At 42.6% G+C, this 25,472-nt stretch overlaps 1 protein-coding gene across 1 annotated transcript in view; it reads left to right on the top strand.

Moving 5' to 3' along the window:
- The window catches only part of SPTLC3 (serine palmitoyltransferase long chain base subunit 3), a 127,000-nt gene that overhangs the window by 85,188 nt on the left and 16,340 nt on the right, over positions 1-25,472 (top strand). The window contains exons 8-9 of the mRNA XM_090031548.1: positions 2,832-3,051; positions 13,891-14,017. Of these exons, the coding sequence (XP_089887674.1) occupies positions 2,832-3,051; positions 13,891-14,017 (347 nt within the window). The remainder of the gene's footprint in view (positions 1-2,831; positions 3,052-13,890; positions 14,018-25,472) is intronic.

Below are 25,472 nucleotides of genomic sequence, written 5' to 3'. Positions count from 1 at the left end.
CCCAGTTGCTTCCCAGAATTCTCCCCATGTTCCCCATTTCTCTAAGATGGTTTAGACAGAGGTGATCCTGACTTGAGCAGAGGATTAGATTACATGATTTCCCTTTCCAAGCATGTATGTCTATAATTCTGCTTTGGGCAGTGGAGCTCTGTCCTACCTCTGAGGCCAGAGGATAAAGGTCGTGGTTTATAAACTGATCTCTTCCCACAAAAAATGTTCAGACTTCATCAGACCACTTCTTATAAACCTCCAGAGCTACAAAAGAGGCAAGCAGTTATGCAAGAACAACACTACCAACATGAGATATATACATTTAGTTTCTTCTCAAGATCCCTGGTTTAATCTCAATCACTGCTTACCAGAGGATTTTGCCTTCCTTTTGGGCTTCTCTGAGGCTCCGAGACAAAGTGAATTTGGTCTCAGTCCAGTTCTAACCAAACAGTTGTCTGCATCACAGACCCTCTTCCCCAGTCACTGAAAGTCAGCAGAGAGGCCAAGGAAGGAGTCAGCATAGGATATGAACTGACCTCTAGCCCCTAGAGGACTGAAGCATGTTAGCCGGACAACATAGAAAAACTTTCACGGAGGCTTCAGTATTGTATCCATTCTGTGGATCCCTCCCATGCTCTGAGTCCTTCTGAGATCAGCGGGCCTTTCACTCTTCTGGTGGTTCTGTCCTCTGTTCCAGGTGTGAAAGTGTTAGGGTGGCCATCGTAGAGGACAGGCCGGTTGTCCTCTGTCCTCTATTGATATAAAACCTGATCCCTTTATGTCGTCTATATTTCTTCTTGAAGAGAAAAATGGAGGACATAAAGGCTTCAGCTTTTGTATCAGCAGAGGACAGAGTAGCAGAAAACTGGAATGCCCTTTATGATGGCCACCATAGAAAGGGTCTATATGAAGTGACTACACTACCCTCGTTACATTCTTTTAGAATTTAAAACCTTGTGGCCACTAGTAGAAGGTATTTAACTAAGGATCTGGGTATAATTTCATGCTGATTTATACAGTAGAAGCTAAATTTTCTATTATTAATTTAAGATTGTAACCCATAAAGCTCTGAGGATGAACATCCTGTGTGCAGTGTTGTCTCCAAACAAGCCAAAATAATAACTTGGACAGACATGTAAGCTGCCCCCCATTTTTCTGCATGGGCTAATAAATTTGATGATGTCAATTTAAATGTGAAAATACTTAATGAGTACAGTTATGGTCATTTTAGCTGAAACATCCCCGTAAAGTAGTATATCGATTGAGTTTATTGTGTTCTCTGATATTGATAGGGAAGCAGTGGGCATATCAAGTATTGCTGAGATTTCCTTAAGGCCTTCCCAGGATGCCAGTTCTGATCATGAGAAAGATGGAAATTGGGAAACTTTTGATGATTTTTCTAAAAGCCTCCCTGCTGCTTTACCTCTCTGTCACACTCCCAGTTTCTGCTTCCTCACTTACTTAATGCAATGTCATGTTGTCAATGGAAAAATTCAATAGGAGCAACAGAAAATAGTTTTATATCAAAATAAATAACATGGCAAAGCTGTGCTGGCAGCACATACTTATTTGCATATTTGATCTGGGGACAAACTTTTTCAGGGAACTGTCTTAGAGTATTTACTTTGCCACATCTAAGCCAGGGACCTACCCTCAGAATACCTCGGAAATACGTATCAATCAAAAAGTGGCTAACCTGTAGCGTGGATGCCACAAGTGGCATAGGCAGTCTCTATATGTAGCATGCAGCAGATCAGGGAGGGGACAGGCAACACAGAGGCAGATAGGGCAGGGAGCAGGAGGCAAAGCAGCAAATCAGAGAGGGAGCACAGGGGAGAAAACAGAAAGCAGAGCAGCAAATCACACAGGGGAAGGGAATCAGAACAGCACTGGGAGAAGGGGCAGCCAAATGCCTGCCAAAAAGGTTGGCCTTCAGTGCATTAGCACTTTAACCTCCTCCCTCCCAGCCCACCCAGTCCAGGTAGTGGAAGAGCCCAAAGTTAATTCACTTTGCTGATAACTGAGTACATGTGAAGATAGCTGATGACAAGCTTCCTCGGTCATCTCACGCAGGTTTTCAAGACATCAAGAGTGTTTACTGCAGTTATATGGATAATTTATGTTCCTCAGATTAAAATGGAGCTCTTACTTGTCTCCTCAGGGTTCATCTTACAGTGTAAATCTTCAAGTCCACCTAACCTATTGATGTAGCTACCACAAGTGTTCTTTTTGGTCCTCTTCATGTGCCACTAATGTATGAATACAGAATATTTAATTTTCTTTAGTTATTGGTGGGAGGGACATAACACACATAATAGGATCCTTTCCCGTCATATAGTACATGACACATCTCCAGAAAGGCACAAAGTAGGAGCAGAGAGGACAAGCAGTGGTGGAAGTTGCATTTGTACCTCCCAGGTTCTACCAGCTCTAAGGGCCAGGGCTGTTCTAAGATATGGCAGCTACCTGAGAACTAGCTTGGGGCTATTCTGAAGAGCAGAAAAAAAGTGTTCCTGTCCTGAGCTCTTATCTTTGCTAGCCCTATGCTTCTCCTACAACTCAGAGCTGATTCTCCCAGGACCCATTACCTGAGAATGTAGCCAGAGAGGTGCTTAGGACTTAAGCAGGTACCAAAATATGGCCCAGAGTTGCAAAGATCTATGAATTACATTTTGGAATGTATTATTATATATTTGTCTGGATAGCAGCCAGTGTGTATATTTGACTTCATATTTCTTTTGAGCTTTAAGCAGGCTATATTGCACTCCATCATATATTTAAAGGGAGCAGCATATTAGGGCATCTGGGTATTATTCATTAGCAATTCTTTCATTCCCTAGCATGGAAGGTTCCATTGTGCGCTTGCCAGAAGTAGTTGCCTTGAAGAAAAAGTACAAAGCCTACCTCTATTTGGATGAAGCTCACAGCATCGGTGCTGTGGGACCAACAGGCCGAGGAGTTGTGGAATATTTTGGAATGGATCCTGATGACGTTGATGTATTGATGGGTACATTCACCAAAAGCTTTGGAGCAGCTGGGGGATACATAGCTGGCAGGAAGGTAACTCGAAAGGTTCTAATTTAACATAAAAAACATGACATCCATTTTGTTTATTGCTGTCTGTCCCTATAAGTTGCCTTATGCTAGCACTCCTTAAAAGTTCAAAGATAATACATGGTCATATTCAAATATTCTACAGTGTTGGGATGGGTAAAATTGTTGGCCTTTTTATTTATGCCTCATATTTACATTATATAATTTGTTTTATTAGCAGTGCTTTTGTGCTGCCCAGGGCTCTTTCTAATGTAGCTGTTTGTTGCTTTAGGAAGGATTTTCAGCAAGTTTTATTGCTAGCTAAATATACTGTACTGTTCTGATTTTCATGCAGAGAGTTTATTATTTTATTTCATATGTAGAAACAGCATCCTGAAAGTACAGGGTCCCTTGATAATAGAATTTCCAAGTATTTGTGGAATGTTTCATTCTCACTTTTGAGGTTGGTGGAGAAATTCTCTTGCCAAGGAAGTTTTGCAGTAGCAAACAATATGCACTCAGTAGCCATCCAGAAAATTTCTTATTGTTGATGACAAAAATTAACATCAAGTGCAGCTGTACATGTTGTAACTGGATAAAGAAAGCATGGTAAAAAGGCAAAAAGCAAGGTAAAAAGAAAGCATGAGCAGCACCATTGTGCAATTTGGTAGTTTTCCATTCTGTTCCTTCTGTTCAGGTTGAAGTTGTCAAACAGACTGCACTCCAGCCTCTGTTAACATGTAGATGTAGCTGCGTGTGTCTGTCTGTGTACGCTATTAAACTTTTATATGAAGAATGGGGCAGATCTCCTGAGGTTGTGAAATGGCATTATTTCACTGGTTTCTGTGAAACTATGAGTTGTCATACTATAATTGGAATTAGTGGAGCCATGACACTCGGGATCTGTCTCAACAACTATAGTGAGTTTGCTCTGGGTATAAATGTGGCTTGCAGCTGAACTGGCACAAAACTGCGGCAATTCATTTGATGCTGTTGTGGTTGTTCCTGCTTTACAGCACTGTAGAGGTTGTTCCTGCTTTATAACACTAAAAGCAGAGAATAGCCCTGACGTTTTAAGAAATGTGGATGCCCATCAAAAAAAATCATTTTGATAATTTAACCTTCACTGTCAACCTTATAAGACAAATTTTAGAGCTAAACCCAAATCACGTTTTCTATACACATATCCTAAAAGTGCTTCAAAGTATCATCAGCGGTGTCCAGAAAAAAAAATAGCAATTTCATCCCTTTTGTCATAGTAATTCCTATTTCCTGTTCTGTTCACCATGCAGCCTCATTTTTTTACTTTTTAGTTAGATACAAAGCTAAGAGTGCTGTTTATACAAGAAAATGCCTGATATGAAAATATCATTGTTCAGCTCCAGGTGAGTTGAGAATGTTAAGCTTTCTTCATTTACCACCTGTCCATTGATTCAATCAAGGGGCATCTTTACACTTGTTCTGGGGTGGTGGTGGAGGGTTAATTAGAGCAGCTCTGAGAGTCACTCTAATTAACACTCCCACAGAGTTGCATGTATTTAGTATCTTGCGCTTCAAAATGGAAGCAGGGGCACCTTTAGTAAAGCTGGTTGGATGAGATTTTGGTAAAGCACCCCGCCGCCATTTTGAAGCACAGAGGTGCTGAATACTCATGATGCAGAGGATGCTGGAGCATGCTAATTAGCACACATCACAGCAGACTTCCAGCACATATATAGGTGCCTGTTACTTAACCGCACACAGATTAAAACTGTATTGGAAACAGTAAAAATATTTAGTCTACTTTCCTTAATGTGTATATATGCTCATACTAGGCTTCAGAGCATCAGATGACAAAGAATTGCCTGCACTTCATATGGCAGATGTAAGACTGCTCTGTAATAACTTATAAGTACTGTAGGGGATGTGGTTATTGGGATATTTACTAGAGGTGTACCAATATATTGGTGCCATATCGGATCAGCACCAATAAAAGGAAAATTAATGTTATCGCCTTTTAGCTTCTTTTGACTGGTGTAGCTGATAACGTACCAATAAGTATAATATGCCTTCTGGCTGAGGCCCCCAGACACCGCGTATGTGCACACAGCTGCATGCGTGCACCGGCCAGGAATGCAGCTGGGCACTATGAAGAGCTGTACCCTGCAGGTAGGTCTGGGGAGGGGAAGGCGAATTGGAGGGTGGGGGGCAGATCAAGGCCCCCATGGGACCCTGGGGGAGCAGGTGAATGAGACCCTGGAGGAGGAGGATGGAGCTATGGGATGCTTGTCCATGGGATCAGCATCTTGGCGCTTAAAAATGGCAGTGGAGGCACTTGAACTAAAACTCATTTAATGAGCTTTAGTTCAAGTGCTGCTGCCACCATTTTTAAGTGCCAGGTCACTTTTAACTGGAGCAGAGCTGAGTGGGGTAAGGTCGGAGGCAGGCTGCCCACTGTGCACTCATGGCTCTCCGCCCTGCTGCTTCTGCCTCAGGAGCTGTACACTGGCCATGCTCATCCCCTGCCCATCCAGCAGCTGGAGACACAGCTTGCTGCTGCCACTGCTTCTAGACAGGCAGCAGCTCCCAAGGCAAAGGCAGCAGGGTGAAGAACCTCAAGCCCACTGTGCACTAGCCACCCACAGCTCCATTCCACTCCAGCAGTGTGCCATTCACTGCCCTGACCCAGCCCCTGCCCCTGTCCCACACCCTCCCTCACCGTGGGGGCCTCAATCAGCCCCCACTCCATGCTCCTTCCCCTCCACAGACTTACCTGCAGGATACTACTATCCATGCTGCCCAGCTACATTACTGCAAGTCAGTTATCAGATCAGTATTGGCTGATATTCCTGGTGAATAATTGGCTATTGGTTTCAGCCAAGAAAAAGTTTATCAGTACACACCTAATATTTACTATATGAATATATTTGTCTAGTTTTATTAGCAGGCTGTTAGAAAAAAAGAAACAGAAAGAGAAACAGTGGCTTAAGACAGCCACTTAACCACCAACACCTCACAGACAATGCAAAATCCATTTGTTTGGTGTTCTACTTCTAAGCCCTTAATGAGGTCACCATCACAGTTTTGTAGGGGGCATTTAGGGGCAGCGAATCCAAACTTGTGAATAAATGGACACAGTCCCTCAAGCAGGAGGTAGAGAGACAGTGAAGGAAAACTGACTAAGTAAAGTCACAACAGGATCTGATGTGCAATCCTCACAATCATGCTTGCTGCCATGTACATTATGCCTTATTGCAAGTGCAGGGTCCCAGGGTCCTGTGGCTGGGAGCCCCATCAGCTGATCAGGCTATCAGCCATGAGGGTGCAACTGCAGCTGCAAGCCTGGATCAGCTGATGGGGCTCCAAGTCATGGGAGCACAGGGTGCCATTCTCCTTTCTCTCCCTCCATGGCTGTGAGCCCCAGCCTGGCCACACAGTTAATTAATGACATGATAAAAAATGACCACAAAGTTATTACACATTTTTTGTGTAATAACTTTGTGATTTATTCCTTGTTTTTTCACACTATTAATTGCATTAGCATATGGCTTTAAGATGTGATTAACCAGTTAAATACATCTTAAGTGTAAAGTGTATCAAGGGCCTAATACTTGGACTGCACAGGTTAGAAGTGACTGCGAAAATGAGGCCTTCTCAGAGTCTCTACTAAAGGATAGCAGGACTCTAAGAAGAACAGGGAGCAATCCTGGATGCACAAGCAAAGTCCATCCCATCTCAGAGGAAAGGCAGCAAAAGGGCACAGCAGCCCCCTTGGCTCTCCAGGGAACTGGCAGACCTCCAACGTCTTAAAAGGAAGACCTATAAAGGATGGAGGACTGGAACCACCACCAAGGAGGAATACTCTGCTTTAGTCCGGACTTGCAGAGAGCAAACCAAGAAAGCCAAGGCTGTGATGGAACTCCAGCAAATATCAAGGATAATAAAAAGTCATTTTTTAGATATGTGGGGAGCCAGAGGAAAAGCAACGTTGGACCCCTGCTAAACCAGATGGGACAACTGATAACTGACACCCAGGAAAAAGCAAACTTGCTAAATGGGTACTTTGCATCAGTTTTTCATCAGGTCCTGCCCACTATGGGTCAGAGAGGCCCGGGCGAGGGAGATTCCTTGCCCTCCATTAAAGCTGACCTTGTGAAGGAACACCTTGACAGGCTGGATACCTTCAAGTCAGCTGGCCCTGATGGGTTACACCCAAGGCTACCCAGAGAGCTGGCGAGCATCATAGCTCAGCTCCTGGCACAGATCTTTGAGAGTTCTTTGTGCTCCAGTGAAATGCCCAATGATTGGAAGAAGGCCAATGTCATGCCTGTCTTCAAGAAAGGGAGGAAAGCGGATCTGGCAAACTACAGACCCATCAGCCTGACCTCTATCCTGGGAAAGGTCTTGGAAAAGATTATCAAGGAGGCCATCCTTAACAGACTAGCTGAAAGCAATATCCTGAGGGATACCCAGCATGGGTTTGTTGTGGGTAGGTCTTGCTTGACCAATCTCATTTCCTTTTATGACCAGGTGACTTATCACCTGGACAAGGGGGAAGAGATCGACGTCATATACCTCAACTTTAAAAAAGCCTTCAATCTCATGTCCCATGATCACCGCTTGGCTAAACTGGACAACTGCGGCCTTGACGTCACCATGATCCGCTGGCTGGGGAACTGGCTCTGCGATAGGACTGAGAGGGTGATGGTCAATGGGAGTCAATCGTCTTGGTGCGCTGTGACCAGTGGGTTCCCACAAAGCTCTGTCCTAGGACCTATACCGTTTAACATCTTCATCAATGATGTGGACATTCATATCGGAAGCGGACTGGCCAAGTTCACTAATGACAGCAAACTGTGGGGTAAATCATCCACACCTGAGGACAGGAGGGTGATCCAGGCAGATCTTGACAGACTCATGAAATGGGCGGGCAAGAACCTGATGCTGTTCAACACCGAAAAATGCAAGGTTCTCCACCTTGGGAGGAAAAACCTGCAGCATCCTTATAGGCTTGGTAGTGCTACGCTGGTTAGCACTACAGATGAAATGGACTTGGGGGTCATCATTGACCACAAGAGGAACATGAGCCTTCAATGTGATGCTGTGGCTAGTAAAGCAACACTGTCTTGCATCCACAGTTGCTTCTCAAGCAGATCCCGGGATGTCGTTCTCCCACTGTACTCGGCCTTGGTCAGGTCACAGCTGGAGTACTGCATCCAGTTTTGGGCTCCACAATTCAAAAAGAATGTGGAGAAGCTTGAGAAAGTCCAGAGAAGAGCCACGCGCATGATCAGAGGTCAGGAAAACAGACCTTATGACAACAGGCTGAGAGCCATGGCTATTCAGCCTGGAAAAGCGCAGGCTCAGGGGTGATCTGGTGGTCACCTATAAGGTTATCAGGGGTGCTCATCAGGATCTGGGGGAATGACTCTTCTCCAGAGTCCCCCAAGGGACGACAAGATCGAACGGTCACAAACTCCACTGTGACCGGTTCAGGTTGGACATAAGAAAGAACTTCTTTACCGTCTGGGCCCCCAAGGTTCGGAACAGACTGCCACCTCAGGCAGTTCAAGCACCCACTTTGAACACCTTCAAAACACATTTGGATGCTTATCTTGCTGGGATCCTATGATCCCTGCTGACTTCCTGCCCCTGGGGCGGGGGGCTGGACTCAATGATCCTCTGGGGTCCCTTCCAACCCAAATGTCTATGAAATCTATGAAACAGAATACATGGAGGCCTTTTGTTGTTTTAAAGGCTTTTGCTCTCAGATTACACTGTATTCCCACTGTTAAGAATAGCCAAAGCTTTGCTTTAAGAAAGCTGTCTACCCACTGGCCACAGTCTCCCGAAGGGGAGAACTGTGGATGCCAAACCCAGTTGGACTTGCTGGGTAGGCACGGTCTCTCCACAAGAATACTGTAGCCTAAGGCCCAAACTAGAATCAAATGCATTCACCCAAGAAGTGAAGGCATGAATTCAGACATGAATGGATACAATTGTGCTGACCAGAGAGAGGTCAGAAGCACAGCTATCCTTGTAACTAGCCCATAGGCATAATACTACATATTAGTGGAGAACAATAAGGCAGGAATCACCTTATTTTCTTTAGTATAGGGGATAGATTATTGGATTTTATTGAGACTTGGTCCAATCTAGCCAGGTATATTCTCAGTTCCTAGCTTTCTACCAATTATATATGCCGATTCGCATGTATAAAGACAGCAAGGGATGAGGGCATCCCATTTCCTTCTCTAGCTACACTATGGTCTGAAGTATACCCACTAGTTAAGTATAGAGTCTAGAAGCTCCTTTAATTAGTGCAGCAAATGATATTGTGTCTTTAATTCTAAATTTCTCCTTAGAATGCTGTCTTTAACATTTAAAGATAGGGACACCCATTGACTATAAGTTAAGAGTACTCTGCTCTGCCCTATATAATTCAGCAGAAAATCTATTTAGTAGGGCTGTGCGAAGCTTCACCTGCTGATTCAATTCAGAGGAGATTTGGCCTGATTTGGTGGCCAGCTCTCCAAATCCAAATCGAATCAGGGTCTGAATCGATTTGAAGCTCTCCAAAACAATTCAGAAAAGATTCAGAGAGTTTCAGTGATTCAGGCAGTCCCCACTCACTGCCACAGGGAGATGGGCTTGGATCTGGTAAGTATGGGGCAGGGGAGGGGGGGCTGGAGAAGGGAGGAGGGCCCCCCTGCCTGCTTCCCCAGCCCCACCCCCATGGCTGCCCCACCTGCCCCAGCTCCCAGTGCTTTAAAAAAAAAGCCCCTACTCACTGGGTGTTGCCCAGCAGTGGGGCAATCCCTGCTGCCCCTCACTGCCCCACGCTGCTTGGGGGGCTCTGCCACGAGCCTCCTGACCCCCTCTGGCTCTCCCAGTGTCCCCTCCCCGTGGCTGCCCTGCTCACATGAGCTCTCGCCCTTGAAGAAAAACAAAAACAAAAAACAAGAGCAGGCTGAGGGGGGACCTAGTGGCTGTTTACAGACTAGTGAGAGGGGGACCAGCAGGTATTGGGGGAGTCCCTGTTCCCCCGAGCACTGCCAGGAGTGACCAGGAATAACGGTCACAAGCTGGCAAAGTGTAGATTCAGCCCAGACATCAGGAGGCGCTACTTCACTGTCAGGGCGGCTAGGGTCTGGAACCAACTTCCAAGCGAAGTGGTGCAGGCTCCTACCCTGGGGGGCTTTAAGAGGAGGCTAAATGAACACCTTGCTGGGGTCGTATGATCCCAGTACTCTTTCCTGCCATGGCAGGGGGTCGGACTTGATGCTCTGCTCAGGTCCCTTCCGACCCTACCAACTATGAAACTATGAGTCAGGGGGCTCGTGCAGAGCTCCTCATGCAGCGTGGGACAGTGGGGAGCAGTGGGGATCACTGCTGTCACCCCCCACCAGGCAGCACCCAGTGAGTTGGGGATTTTTTTTTTCAAAGTGCCAGGAGCTGGGGCAGGCAGCCATGGTGAGGGCTGGGATATTGGGTGGGGGATGGACCTGGGTGATTCAAAGATTCAGCAGCAGCTGAATCAGTTTGGGACAGTGATTCGAATCACCAAGCGAATATTAGCTGCTTCGCACAGGTCTACTATTTAGTACAAAATCTATTTCTTCTTTTCTTTTTATACTAGTCTCTCTATTTTGTTAATTTAATACTTCACACATTCCTGCTCTTCCAATGAACTACTAACTACTATTGGAGAATACTGAAGAATTCTTTTTTGCCACTGAGACCCTGTGCTATGAATGTCTTGTTTTTACATACCATATTTACTCAAATCCAAGACAAGGTTTTTTCCTCATTCATCCTTGTTTTAGATTTGAATACAAGGACCCAGAGTCAGAGTAGGAGGATAAGGAAATAGCTGGTAGAGGAAACAGCCTGTTTGCCCAAGTTGTTGGTTTTGGTTTCCAACTGAATTGCTTTAAAACACTGCAATTGATCCTATCATTTCCGCTTTTAGATAGCTACCATCCAAGGTGGGTGCTATATTCTCATCTTATTTCACTTGAATACAAGGACCCAGAGTCAGAGTAGCATTAAGCTCTTTCTTTTTTTCTTTCTTTTTTCTGAGTTATTGCTCAAATATGTGTAAACATTGGTACCCACCTGACACACAGACTCTCCCACAGCTCCTGTTTCTGGGACCCAGAGTTGATAGCACTAGGAGACTTTGTTTGCATTAAGACTACTGCAGTATACGCAACTTCATTTCATTCTGTTATTTAATATTAATAAGCAAATTAATAATTGCTAATAGCCAACTCTAATTTCTTGAGCTTGAAAACGTTTTTCTGTAGCTCAGGAGACAGCAGGAAAAAAACATAAAGGACAAGTTGATTTATTCTTTCGCGATCCCTTAACTTCCAAAAGTTCCCTTCCTAGTCACGTACAATAAAGTTATTTTAGAAGTGTTTATTGCAGTTCACAGCAAATTAGTACCAAGTTAAACTAATTTTGTTCTTTTTTTTCTACACCTTCCTCTTTGACTAAAATCTAACAGCTTTTTTATGTTTTTTCATTTAACAGCTCTGAAGTAAGTCAGAGTTGCGAAACTCATTCTGAAATGGTTAGCCAAATTTGCAAGAATTTCTCCGGCCAAATTACCTCCATTTTGGGTTATGTCCAGGTGCAAAGAGAGAATGTCAGGAACATTTTTGGGGTATAGTTTAATTTAAACAGATATAAACCCATGAAGACACTCATGTTATTTTTGGTTCAGCTTATATTGCCTGGGAAAGAGCTTTACAAACAAATCATGTCACTTGGAACAGGAATACGCAGATGGGGGAGGACAATTCTGCCAGTACAAACAGGAAAAAATTATCAGGATAGCTGGTAAAATTCTGCCATGAAGAGAAAGTCTGAAACCTCTTTCTCCTCTATGAGGCCTCCAACTTATAATTTTTCATTTGTATCTTGTTCTCAAACTGGGATAGGGAGCAGGAAAGGCTTTTTTACCAGATCTGGCCCTAAAAATCAGCCGTCAGATCCACTTGCATAAATCCATATTTTTACAGAGCCCTCCTTAAGTTAGTATTGGTTGTCCAGAGTGCAGTGGTTCAAGGTGACAGAGCCAATTTTATAATCAGATTAAGTTTAGAGGCTTAGTATGAAGCCTTAGGCCTTAAAGTAAGTGAATTTATCCTGTGTAAGCAATTGTCAAAATTTCTCTATTTGCTAAGAACTGTTTTGTTTGTTGTTTTTCACCTATTAGAATTGTAGTATAACCATTTTATTGCAGAAGTTACGGGCTCATCTAAGCCACAAAATTATGAACATCATTAACAGTACAACAAGGCAGCACAAACTGTTCCTGTTGTAATGGGGGCTGCTATTTAAATGTCAGATTTGAGCAAGATGCCAAACATGACACCACAAAGCCACCAAATTTAAAAGACAACATCAGCAATCTTTGTGGGTACTGCCTTTGCATTAATGTAGACCCCTTTTTAAAGGAACAAAACCTCTTAGAAACAACATTAACTAATCATCATTAATGTTATATGTAAAATTAGCAAGGAAAAGTTATATTATAAAAGATAATCAGTACCACACTTAGAAGTTGAAAGGAGCTGACTGCCATGGCCTGATGGTCATTCACACCTTTCCTTTCCAGGAGCTATGTTTTCATACTTATTGTTAGGTACGGCTTTGTACTTCTACTACCTCAGTCAAATGGTAGCTGAGCTTGTACTTTGCTTTCCAGTATAGACTGGCTCTCTTGTTCAGGGACAGTGTGCTGTAACTTTTATTCCAGAAACCCCATCATAGAACAAAACGGTGCGGTCCTTGTCCTAATCACAGCTTAATTTCGTTTTCACTCTATACAGAGACATGTTTCAGAGGCTTTAAGGCCAGGTGTCAAACTTCTAGCTATTCCACATCCAGCCACTCCACATGCCCAGCCACATGGGCATGTGCAGCTAGTTTGGCATGTGGGCTGCACCTAGCACCATGGGTGCTGCATGCAATGCAGATTGTCAGTCCAGGGTGCACACTGCATGCAATGCCCCTACCAGACCTACCCGGAGTGCTGGTTCCTGGGCCAGTCTGGACCACACTGCTCTGGAGCTAGCGTGCAAGGCCAATCTGACAGGGCACCACATGCAGCGCATCTGATCCAGCCCCATGCATCCTGTGAAGCACACACAGGCCCTGCTCTGGGGCTCACTCTACCCACAGTGCATGTGGGTGGCTAGGTGCATGGAGGTGCACACTGCAGGCAGCACCCTGTCAAACTGGCCCAGTGCACTGGCTCTGGTGCAGCATTCCAATCTAGCCTGCAGACCAGCCCAATGGCTCTCATCCAGCCCGCATGCCCAGATGAGTTTGCTACCCCTGCTCTAAAGAATATGTTGTAGTTAGTTGTATGTTGTAATTGAGATGTATAATTGCAATCAAGTTCTAGCCTTATATTAAGGACAAACTTAGAGGACTCGATTAAACATAGAATATAGTGAATATAGAACTAGTAATGTTACTTCTCTTCTGGTAAGTCCAAGAGAAGGGAAACTGAACAGTTTTCCTGTCGCATATTATATTCATCACTACTAAGGGTAGCACAGCATAGTATTTTAAAGTCAGCTGTTCTCTGGTCCGTTAGTGAATTAAATGATTTTTCCCCCTCTTCTATGCAGAATTTCACGATTGAAGTCAATAGTTTCTTTCAGCTCAAGTTGCCTTCCTTCTGTTTTTAAGTATCTGCACTTGCTAAAGGTCACCTGTGTTTCTTCACGCCATAACTTTTTAATGACAGTTTTTAAAAAATCGTAGTCAGATATCTTTGTAGTAGTTCTCACTGCCTCTGTAGTTGGTAGGCTGTTCTGCTCTTTTACCTGCTGAAAATTAATTCAAATTCTCTTCTATTTTTTTAAGGAACTTATGGACTTTTTACGAACTCATTCCCACAGTTCTGTTTATGCCACATCTATGTGTCCCCCCATTGCAGAGCAAATCGTTAGGGCCATGAAGTGTGTCATGGGACTAGATGGAACAACAAAAGGTAAGACATCTTTGTGACTTCATAGAGTGGGCTCATAGTCTTAGCATATGCTAAGTGCAAAGGTCAGAAACTTTTCCAACAACAAATGACCAAGACAGTAAAGAAATAAGGGAACTGCTACAGTGCTAAGTTGCTTTGTACTTGTCTCATGCTTGCATACTTCAGAGTGTTTTTACCAAAACTGCACACACATTAATTAACCAATGATTTCCTGTCATCACAGTGGCAGGGCATTAGGAGCACCCTCATCTCTCCTGCTTTTATCTTATGGCATGTGGTAGGGTATGCTTGATCTTTCTGATTTTGCCTTGTAGTTGTATGCAAGGGTTTGAAGTTACAGTTTTGGGGGCCTTTGAGTGAGGGGTTACCTGTGATTACAGCAGATGGCTATGGAAGCTTCTTCTAGTCCTACGTTCTTCTTACTTGTCCACATTTTTGCTCAATGATCTGAGAGTACATTATAGGCCATTATCAAGCTAAGCTTCAGAAAACTCCTGGAAGGGCTGGTGAGTACTGTTATGCTGGCTCTGTTGTTGAGCAAACAGAAACACTGAGTGACCAGATGACTTAGTGGAGGTCACAAAGTAAGAGTTCCAGAGATAGAGATACCCCTTTGGAGCTCTTGCCTTGAGTTCATTCACTAAGTCCTGGCCCACATTACTTCCAAAAAACATGAAGGAAAACTAGACTAATGAAAATGGATCATGCGGACTTTACAGCATGAGTTCAGAATTAGAACTGAGATCCTTTCATTCATCATATTGATACTGCCATTAAAATACTATTTAGAGGTACTCAACTGAGGAGCTTCCTCTCAGCTGTGATGGTTCCAGATCCACTTCTTGATGAATGCAAATCTTCCAAGTCTCAAATAGTTGAAATCATGCTAGAGGCATTCTGTTAAGGTGCCACAGGATAAATAGTGGTATTAACAAAATGATGGCTTCATTCACTATATAACAGGATTGTGATGTCTTGGATTTAATTTGTTTTGATACAGTATTATGAGGAGACTGAAGCAAGACTTAGTGGTGTTATTTAGGGAAGAAGAGTAGTATTTATATTGTTTCCCTGATAGCTGATCTAATGATTGCCTCTGTACAATGTACACTGTGCGTGCATCTATATGTGCCCCCAACTGCCTGTTGCTGCGGCAACATAGCATCTCATGTAGACGTGTCCTGAATGTGGTATGCTGTAGGATAAATGTGTAGAGGGTATTTCTGTTAGCATTTCAATCTGCTACTGAAATATATTCAAGGTATGAGATTTAAATATATATTAACCTAGGAATAATAGCTGATGTACCAACGCTTTTTATTTTTAAGGGTGTTTAGGAAGTGAGTTTTGCATAGTGTTATTTTATGTATAGCACATCTATGAAGAGCTAGTTTCTAATTAAACTGTGCTTCCTTTTCCCATCCGCACAAAGGAAGTAGAAACATTTTGCTGTAATACAGATCCCCGCTGGGTCTCACTGGAAATCAGAAATTGACTCCTATGCTTTGCTTCTAATTTCAAATTCAAACTGCCCTGATACATTACACGAAACGTAAGGATTTTTTAGGGTGGTACCTTTTATGGGACTGTATAGATGGGATAAATTTAGACCAGCTTTCAAATGCAAGACCTGATGAGAAATGTCTTGCATTCAAAAGCTTGTCTAACTCTAACCCAACTATGCAGTTGGTCCAATAAAAGATATCACCCAAAGAAATCCTTGTCTCAGCATAATTCCTGGGCCATCATGGCTGTAACATCACTCTTACACTACTAATACATTATAGAATTCTACAGATCAGTTTTATAAAAAGGCTTACCAACAGAGGGCAATATTGTATTAAACCTGTTCAAGAGGTATTTATTTATTTTTGGCTTTGAGAAATGAAGTATATCTATAGTGCATTTCTAAACTCAGCTTTTCAAAGCTGCTTGCAAATGACCTGTAGCTGGCCTGATTCTTCATACAATGCAGAGCAATTTTGATAAGAGAAAAGCTTTAAAATTGTGCATACCTGGCTAGGTTTCAGATTCAGTTTCTTAAAAAAAATTCTTTCGGCAGCACTGTGTTTGGTGACACGGAGATGATGTTTTTATATAATTCAAGTGCTGCATTTAATTCTGTTGAAAATGCTATATAAGACTCAAGAAGGTGTTCAGACAGTATTTTCCTAAAGGGAGGGGAAACTCCAGAATTTCTACAGAAGCTGCTAGTAAACGTATTAAGTATTTTGAACAGTAAAGGTGAGATGTCTTGGGATAAGATCCATATTAACTAGGAACTAGTGAGTGGAGAAAGGAAGCGAAATACCTAGATGGTGAATGAGTAATCTCATCTTGTTCTTTCAGTTGCCTTCATCCCAGAAGCCTAGAAGGGTAAATTTACAGAAATCCAGGAGAGTCAGGCCTCCTTGGTAATTTAATTGCCCCCTTACCAGTTACCATCATTTTTATGTTTTGATTTCTAGTGCACTTCTCAGTCCTGTTTTATATTTCCTAAACGATAAGTTTTTCCACCCTTCCTTCTACTTGTTATTTATTCCCCATTGATCTGCTAAACAGCTGACCTGGAATAGAGCAGGGGAGATGTGATCATACGCTGAATGCAATCAACACCCAGAAATGTAGTCACATGGTATTTTACTCTATTGTGATTCAGACCAGTTGATTTGCCATTGTTTTCTCTTCATTAGCAAGAGTATGCTTGGTTGAAAAAGAAAACAGGGTTTAAACTTCCAAGCCATGATTGGTTTATTGGATTCATGGCTGGAGGACATGAATAGATGCCTGTGAACACCAGTGGAGCTGCATAATTATAGAAGACACAGGAAGTGTCCCTATAGTCAAGACAGCCAACACTGTCCATTCTTTGACCCTGCATTCAGTTCCTTATACCTTAACTATCAAATTTTAACCTGCCAGTCTGAAATTTTCCATAAAAGGTATATGACTCAGGCATTTTTTTAATAATAAAAAAGTTTGGTCATTTCCCAGAAAGATAGAGAAACACATGTTTTGACTATCTTACAAAATTGTCACAGCTGTTTCATTGAGAAGCTGTAGCATCTCTACACTTGGATTTGAAGTTTGACAGGGGAGTGGGGTTGACAGGGCTGTCCTTATTGCTATTGCCATGAAAATACACCCAAGCCTGGCCAAGTTGTAAGCCTCTGAAAAAATCTTCATTCACACATGCTCAGCAGAGATTTGTTCACTTGAACTGAAGTGAGCATGCCCATCCCCTCACAGCACCTCCACATGACTAAACTGTGCATACTATCCCACAGAATGACTGAGTCTGCTGCAGCAGGGAGGGAGGTGAAGGGGGAATGCAAGGGCAGAGGAATTACTTCTTATAGGCTAGGAACATACATTACACATAAACCAGTTTAAGTGATCAGAAACTGGTTTAAACCTATAACAAAACGAATGTTCAGTGCACATAAACCAGTCTGAAAATGGCTGAAACCAGTTTGAGATAAACCTGGTTGAATATAGTATTAGACTTAACTGATTTGGCTCAAATGGGTTTATGTAATATCTTTCCCAGACCCCTTGCTGGTTTAACTAGTTAAACCAAACTCCCTCAGCATCCCAGCATGCTCTCTGGGCTTGGCAGTGCTCTCTGCTCCACAGCAGAGCTGGCCCCTCCCCTCTTCTCCCTGGCTGGAGCTCCAGCAGAGACTACAGGTACAACAGGGTCTGCATGGCTTCCCTTTGCTCTACCCCCCACCTCGCTGCTCACTGCTTAAGCAGGAATCCCCACCTTCCTCCCTTCCTTCCATCTCCCACAGTACAAACCCAAGCTCCATGGACCCTGGGCATGTGGTATGCTAGCTAATGCTGAGAGGTGCCTGTGTATGTCTCTCCAATTTCACTGGGACAGGCAGACAGAACAGTGACCACTTAGGATGTTTTGGAGCTAATCAACAGGTCAGCTAGTAAGTGGTTTAAGAAGAGTTTGAACTAATGGAGAGAGGCTGTTGTTTTGCCAATGAGGTGATAAACACTTTTATCATCCCCCTGCTGGCTTGCTTGCCTGGCAATTTGCTGTAGACAGTATAAAGAAGCTGGGAGGGAGACTGAAAAGCTCTGTATCATCAACAGAGGCATGCACCACATGCCCCACTCCTTCCCCCTTGCCTCAAAATGCTAGCGTAGGGCTAGAGCTGGCAACACTCCCACCCCTTGAGCAGCCAGCGGGGAAAAGCCTGAGATGGTGCATGCAGACCTCCCTAATCAGAGGTCCTGCCAGGGCCTGACCACATCCCTCAGCTCAGTACTGTGAAAGGGAAGGGAGGGCTGCTCTAGCACCTCACAGCTTCTAACCTGAGCCACTGCAGACATGTGCCTGAATTACTTCAGTCCAGAGAGAATGTCTGTCTGGTTACAAACTGGTTCAGCCTAGCCAGGTTAGACTACCTGCAAAGCTTGAATCAATTCAGGCTCACTCAAGCTTTTTGAATGTCTGTCCTTTGCCATAATTACTAACAGCCATTGTGGCACCAGGCATCAGAACTGATGGTCTCTCCTGTGCTCTCAGTGCTCCCCCTCCTGGCAAGGTACTGACATTCAAAAAGTCCAAGGCAGAATCAGTCTACATTATGTGATTTTCTCTAAGCATCATAGTTTAGCTCAATAGTGAACAGAACACACATTCATCCTTTCGTGGGGGTGGCAAAGCTTATACTGCATTTTGCCATTTTTAAAATGGTCTGTGTGCCAAACTTCTGTTCTGTTACAGGTAGAGACCAGTTTCCAATCACTTGTACCAGTAAAAGTGTAATGTCTGTACCTGTTAGGCAGTAAGAAAGAACAGAAAGAACCAGCCTGATCAGGATGCCAAAGCTTAAGTAACAGCGAAGTATTCCATTTTACCAAGGGTACTCTAGTACATTACCAAGGGTACTCTAGTACATTTTACCAAAGGTACTCTAGTTTTAAACACCAGCATCAGATAATGAAGAAAACACAAGGCTTCCAAAGAGTTATCTTTGAATGGGTTGCTCCATACCTTTTATACAATTAAGCATCATTTCATGATCATTTCACCAATAGGTCTTGCTATTTGCTCATCTGAAGTTCATGAGCTAACCTGTAAGAATTTTACAGAGCCCGTGGTTAAATATTACACATTCCTTGTTTTCTGTGCATGGTACTAATCCATCTATTTAAAAAGCCTCTATGCAAAAATGTAAAAAAAGGCCCAAATACCTCTGTCCATTTGTACAACATAAAATTCATGATGTTGAGGAAGACACTTATTTCAAATTCAGTATGCTGCACAAGGTGCTGAAGCTTGAGGACTAATAGCATGTGTAATTTTTATCCTCTGTGTTGAACCACATAATGTAGTTCACAAAATATAAGTGTAATCCACCTATGATCTTTTCTCAGCTATAACTATTTTACTTGATGATACCATGTGTCAATACCAGATTAGTTTGCGCTATTAAAAAAACCCAAAAAAATCCTCATTGCTTTTTAAGTTTTTGTGGCCTTTTAATTTCAAATGTTCCCTTCTTTGCTCAGGTGAGATAAGGCAAGCAGAAGTTCCTGTGGCCTTCACTGTACATGCTTCATTATACATATTCTTTCTTGTCATGACTCCTTGTTACACTACTGGAGATAACTCAACAGATAACTGAGGAAACTCAGTAGTTGCCTTAACAGTTTTATCCCCATGGTGAAATTGCACTTGCCTTGGTATACTTGGACTTTGCGTGAGTTTCAGGATTGGCTATCAGTATGCTTGCTTGCATGCAAGGCACTGACACAGCCCCTTCCAGCTGTGACCTTGGACCTTTTTTCTCTGATTGAAAATATTGTGAACATATTTTTACACATAAATTTGATGGGCAAAAACTAGAACCACTGAATGAATAGATGCAAGACTGTTAAAACTGAAGCAATTTTCTTTTTGACAAAGAACAAATTATAGTGAAGTAAATAGCAAATTGGTGTGTTTAAGTGGGCATATTTTTATGTTTAGTGTGTGGTAAACAAAAATTTGATTACAATGAAGTTTTCTATTTTCTTCATATATTTTTATGGCAAACTATCTAATTTGAAATAAATTCTTTAAAAGCTATTGTCTTACAGGTGTTATAAATAATACCTGAGATGATTAAAATAGAAAGATATTTTTTAAATGTAACCCATTTCTGTTATTTATACTGTTCTGGTTTAACATTTTACTTTTTCTCTCAGCTTGGAAAATGGAAAAGCTCTACTGTTTTATTCTTTATTCTGTTTTAACTCTGGATTGTGATGTCCTAGCTCAAAATGAGCATATTTTGATTGCAAAAAAACAAAAACAGTAATGTTTTCCAGGGAGGGGCAGTTTGGTTTGCTTTGATTTGGTTTGGTTTTTTTCCCCTTTTTAAAGAAGATGTGTGTTAAAATCTGTTCCAGTAGGAATTGTTATAAGGATCACTAGAAAACTGTACATTTGTATTAGGTTTTGTTAAGCTTAAAGACAGATTTCCCAACATGCTTAGCTCCTGCCACGTCCATTACTCCCAATACTAAATGAGAACCAAGCTATTTTGACGAATTTGCCCATTGGTTTTACGAAACGTGAAGCTTGGTTGCAAGTGTCCCAGGCCGTGTTATTACAAAGTGCTCCACATGAGAACAGACTGTGGCACTTACTCAAAGCAGCTTACAAATTCAGGTGCTTTCTGCTATTGTTCCCTTTCTCAATCTATTCTTGCCCTTTCAGTTTAAGAGACAAGAACTTCTCTGACCCAACAAAACACTTAACTACTCAAGTGAACTTTAAACAGGCTACTACTTCCAATAAGCATGTGTTTAAAGTATGGAAGGAACTGCCTTTTTGTTCCTTGTTTGTACAGTGCATGTCTGAGTTGGGTCTTGGTTCATGACTAGGGCAAATAAATAATAACAAGCATTTTTCTGGGTCAGGGCCTTACACTCCACCATTCTGACAATAAATTCTGCTCTGAGGAGAGCATAACCTGAGCCACCTGCAAAATAACACTACTCCCCACAAAGCTGATGGACCTGGGTCCACAGAGTGTAGTGGTTTGTTGATTCTGGCAAGCAAGGGAATTGAGGTAATCGGTTTGCATGTGGGACTGTTGAAAACCACTCAGTATTGGCCTAAATTAAGTCAATGGGAGAGTGTCTACTGACACCAAAGAGCACAGAGGTGGGTAAGCGCTGAGTGCTTTTGATAATGCCGCTTGCAATTCCCCTTGTACTAAAAGGGGTCGTGGAAAGGGTATCTACAGGTGGAAATGGAAATAATTCTTACAGTTATTCTTATGGGGTCAGAACTCCTTTACACACATTTGTTGCAAATATTCCCCTGAGCTGCCTAATACAAGTCAAGGAAGTATGAAATATTTATTGTGACCAAGGGACTCCCAGGCTGTCCTTAGTAAGCAGAACTTCATTTTTTACTATTGGAAATAATGTATAGACCCAGGGTACAGTTGCCTTTAAAAAGTATGCTCTTCACAATAGAGACTGCAAAGCTGTAGATACCCTTTTCTGTTCCAGAAGATGCTTGCTGCTGTCCTGTAAATCCAGTTGGCAGAGTGTTATCTGCTTGAGAAACTGAGAGAGACTTGCCTTTGCTATGTGCATTTAGTCATTGGCATTTTAGCAATACCTAATATGTTGCAGATGTAGTGCAATGTGTGCTGGCTGGCTTTCAGTTGAGGGACTGACATGCTTTGTGATTAATCACCTGTGTTTGGTAGTAAATATATTCTGCAAGCCTGTTGTGTTGGCTTGTCCCTTTTTTTCTGTAAGTTACTTTTTGTTCACAGAAATGTAAGTACAGATAACGGGCTTGAAATACAGCCGGTGACTATACACAACTGATTTCCATACAATTCCTCCTTGTTCTCCTTTAGTCACTTTTTCTTTCTGTTCTTTGCTCTGGGAAGTGATTTATAGTCAAAATCAGACTAATGCATATCCTTGAAGGCTGATTCAGAAAGGAGCATTAGCTGAAATCTTTTGAGTTATAGGTGGCATTATGGCATAGCAGCAAATGCCCTCACTTCTCCTGAGGCATACAAAAGTTATTTTTAAACAGCATTTATATCTTAGAACATGTTTTCTTAAGGCACTCCTGTTTTATAGTGATTTAATGCACATGGCAATATAGATGTGTTACTTCTGTAGTGGAATCAGAGAAAGAAAGACAACATGTCCATCTAATAATTTAGAAAAGAAGGACAGCTATTGTTTGCCAATTTATTGTTATCATCATCAACATTATCATCACAGCTTTTGGAGATGCTGTCTAGCTGTTACTAGAGCAAGGTAAGGGAGTAAAGCTTTGTATCCCAAGAACAAAGATTGAAGAGACATTCTGACACTGGTATGCAGAAGTTTGATTGTGTAACTAATTATCTAGAAAGGCTCCATGAAAAAACAGCTGGAGAAGATTACAGCAGGTGGATTTGTGTCTTGGATAGCCCCTGCATGCCAAAGAAAAGTTCAGTGTTAGATTATCCTCTCTGGAACAGGTTTGAGAAAAATAACTCTCCTTCAGTAAAAATATACCTGAGATATATATATTAAAGGCTACAGGTGCTTGTTCCCATTTTTAATACGTGGAGTAAGAATTTCCAAGGGTAACAGCCATCATGAAGTGTTCTAAGGTCAAGCTGATTAAAGCCAGGCTCTTTCCTTGTTAAAAGTTTCAGACCGAAAAACAAATGTTTTGGGCTGCATAAAAGAAACAGGGTTCAAGGAAGATGAGGGTTTTACGACATGTTTTACAGTTGAGGTAAGGTCCTCAGCTAGCGTGATCAAGATAACTCTGCTAAAGGCAATGATGAAATTCTGCCAATTTACACCACTTAAGGATCCAGCTCTCAGACACAGGCTTCTAGTCAGAATATCTTCTTTGTACTGAATTCAGTGCTAACGCTGACAGGCTCCAGCAAAATTGGGCTTAAACTCATAGAGCTGCCCTGTGTGCTCACACAAGGGCACAAGATGCCTTCTCATCCCTTTCCACTGACTGTCCTTATTGTGGGTAGCAGTTCATGAGACTAAGCCATTTCCAGGAAGCCTCCACTCTCTCTTCCATGCATGTGAGTGGGAACAGGGAATAAACTTTTTCTCCTCAACTTGCCAGCCATTACATTGGAGCCAGCATGCATAGGGAAGTAATTGTGGTCATGTATAGGGTAGTATAAATGAGTCTCCTCCTTTGCCCCAAAGCAAGGAAAGAACCAGAAAAAACCTAGCTTCTGATCTGCTCCAAGACCAGCTGCTGTTCTCCTCCTGGCCAGGGGTTGTGGGAAAACCATCACTGAGCTGATTGTTGGTACTTGTACTGTAAAAAACCATGTCATTCCAAAGAAATTAGGGAGAAGCCCATCTATCTTTTATCATTTTTTCTATTCTGTTCTTTCTTACTTTCTTCCCTTTGTTTCTTCCTTAAATTAAACCATATTTATTGTATGCAATAAAACCTTTTAAAAGTCTGCAAAAATTAATGAGCTAAAACTTGCAGTATACTATAATGTAAATAAGAATGTAATTAACATTTTTCCAAAATTGCCAATACCTTAAAACCAGACAATAAAAAATAAAGTTTTTTTTAAAGTGGTATAGCAAATGTAAACACTAAATTTGCCACTAATAGATGGATTGGAAATGCAATCATTCTAGATTTGTTTTATAATATCCAGATGACTTATCCTATATTTTACTAAAATCACAATAAACAGATTGCACCCAAATCATTTATATTATACACTGTAAAGATTAGTTTGTGAAATGTAAAATGCTGTTTTCTATCCTTCAATTCTTTTCTCTCTCCCCTTGTATTATTTATTTGGTCAATAAAAAAGTATAAATCTTTATGCATAAGCCATGCTCAGATTCAGCTTTGTATTTGAGGAACTTAACAGGCAAAGGGAAAAATCTGGTAAATATTACCAGTTTGGGTAAACATACCATAGTAAAATTTGGACCCTGTAACCAAGTTGCATTATTCTTACACTGATTTAAGCTGGCGTGTGTGAGACGGGAATAAAAGGCTGAACTATCATCTGACTCAGGATGAAGAGATGCACGAATAGAAAAAGAAGTGTTGAAAGATACTTTAAAACTTTGGATATGGGGGGGTTCTACTTATCCACGTGCCATTTAAGATAGACAGCCTGTGGAAGTAGTGAGCAGGCACTAAGTCATATGAAAATGTGTGAGAGGCAAATACATGTTCCTTTACCAGAAATCTTAGTATCAGAAACAGAAGTGTTGAGGCTTAGGTAAAGAATGGAGACCTGGTGGGACTCCACCCATGACTGGACCACGGGTATAGAGGGCTATACCCTGTACAGGAGGGATCGTGTTGACAAAAGGGGCGGGGATGTACCTCTCTATGTGAAGGAAAGCTACATGTCCCTGCAAGCTGATGTTGGCAACCGGCATGGACAGCTAGAGACCCTCTGGGTAAAAATTCGTGGGGAATACGGCACAGGGGACACAACGGTGGGAGTCTACTACAGACCTCCCACTCAAAGTCCTGAGCTTGACCAGGAGTTCGCCCGGGAACTGACTGAGGCCGCTTGCTCCAGGACCTTGGTTGTCGTGGGTGACTTCAATTACCCGGACATCTCCTGGGAACATCACTCAGCAAAATCCGAGCAGTCGCAAAGCTTTCTCTCGTGCGTGGATGACCTCTACCTGACTCAAGAAGTCTATGGGCCAATGAGAGGCAAAGCGCTGCTCGACCTGGTACTGGCTACAGGGGATGACCTAATCAGCAACTTAGTGATCGATGGGAAGCTGGGTGACAGTGACCACGAGCTGATCACCTTCACCATCCGCCATAAAGCTGGCAAGTCAGTCAGCAACACAGAAGTCCTTGACTTTAGAAAAGCCGACTTTGACAAGCTCAAGAGGCTTGTCAGTCAGGCCCTTAGGGACCATGACCCCAGGGAGATGGGAGTTCAAGAAGAGTGGTTGCTTCTCAAGGAAGCGATCCTTAGTGCACAAGCTAAATCTATTCCAACACGGAGGAAAGGCAGCAAGAAGGCACAGCAGCCCTCCCGGCTCTCCAGGGACCTAGCGGACCTCCTGCGGCTAAAAAGGAAAGCCTACAAAGGATGGAGGACGGGATTCACCTCCAAGGAGGATTGTTCTGCGCTGGTCCGGTCCTGCAGGGAGCAAACCAGGAAAGCCAAGGCTGCAACTGAACTCCAACTAGCTTCAAGCATCAAGGACAACAAAAAGTCCTTTTTCAGATATGTGGGGAGCTGGAGGAAAAGCAAGGGCAACATTGGACCCCTGCTAAACCAGATGGGGCAACTGACAACTGATGCCCAGGAAAAAGCCAACCTATTAAATAGGTACTTTGCATCAGTCTTTCATCAGTCCCAGGGGATGCCCATGCCTGCTATGGGACAGGGAGATCCGGGTGTTAGGGATCCCCTACCCTCCATAAATGCTGACCTCG

Source organism: Crocodylus siamensis, chromosome 1 (assembly GCF_052110815.1).
Source record: "Crocodylus siamensis isolate JL-2025a chromosome 1, ASM5211081v1, whole genome shotgun sequence".
In the NCBI taxonomy this organism is placed as follows: domain Eukaryota; kingdom Metazoa; phylum Chordata; order Crocodylia; family Crocodylidae; genus Crocodylus; species Crocodylus siamensis.
Note: the sequence above shows the minus strand (reverse complement) of the source record. Positions and strands in the feature narration are given on the sequence as shown.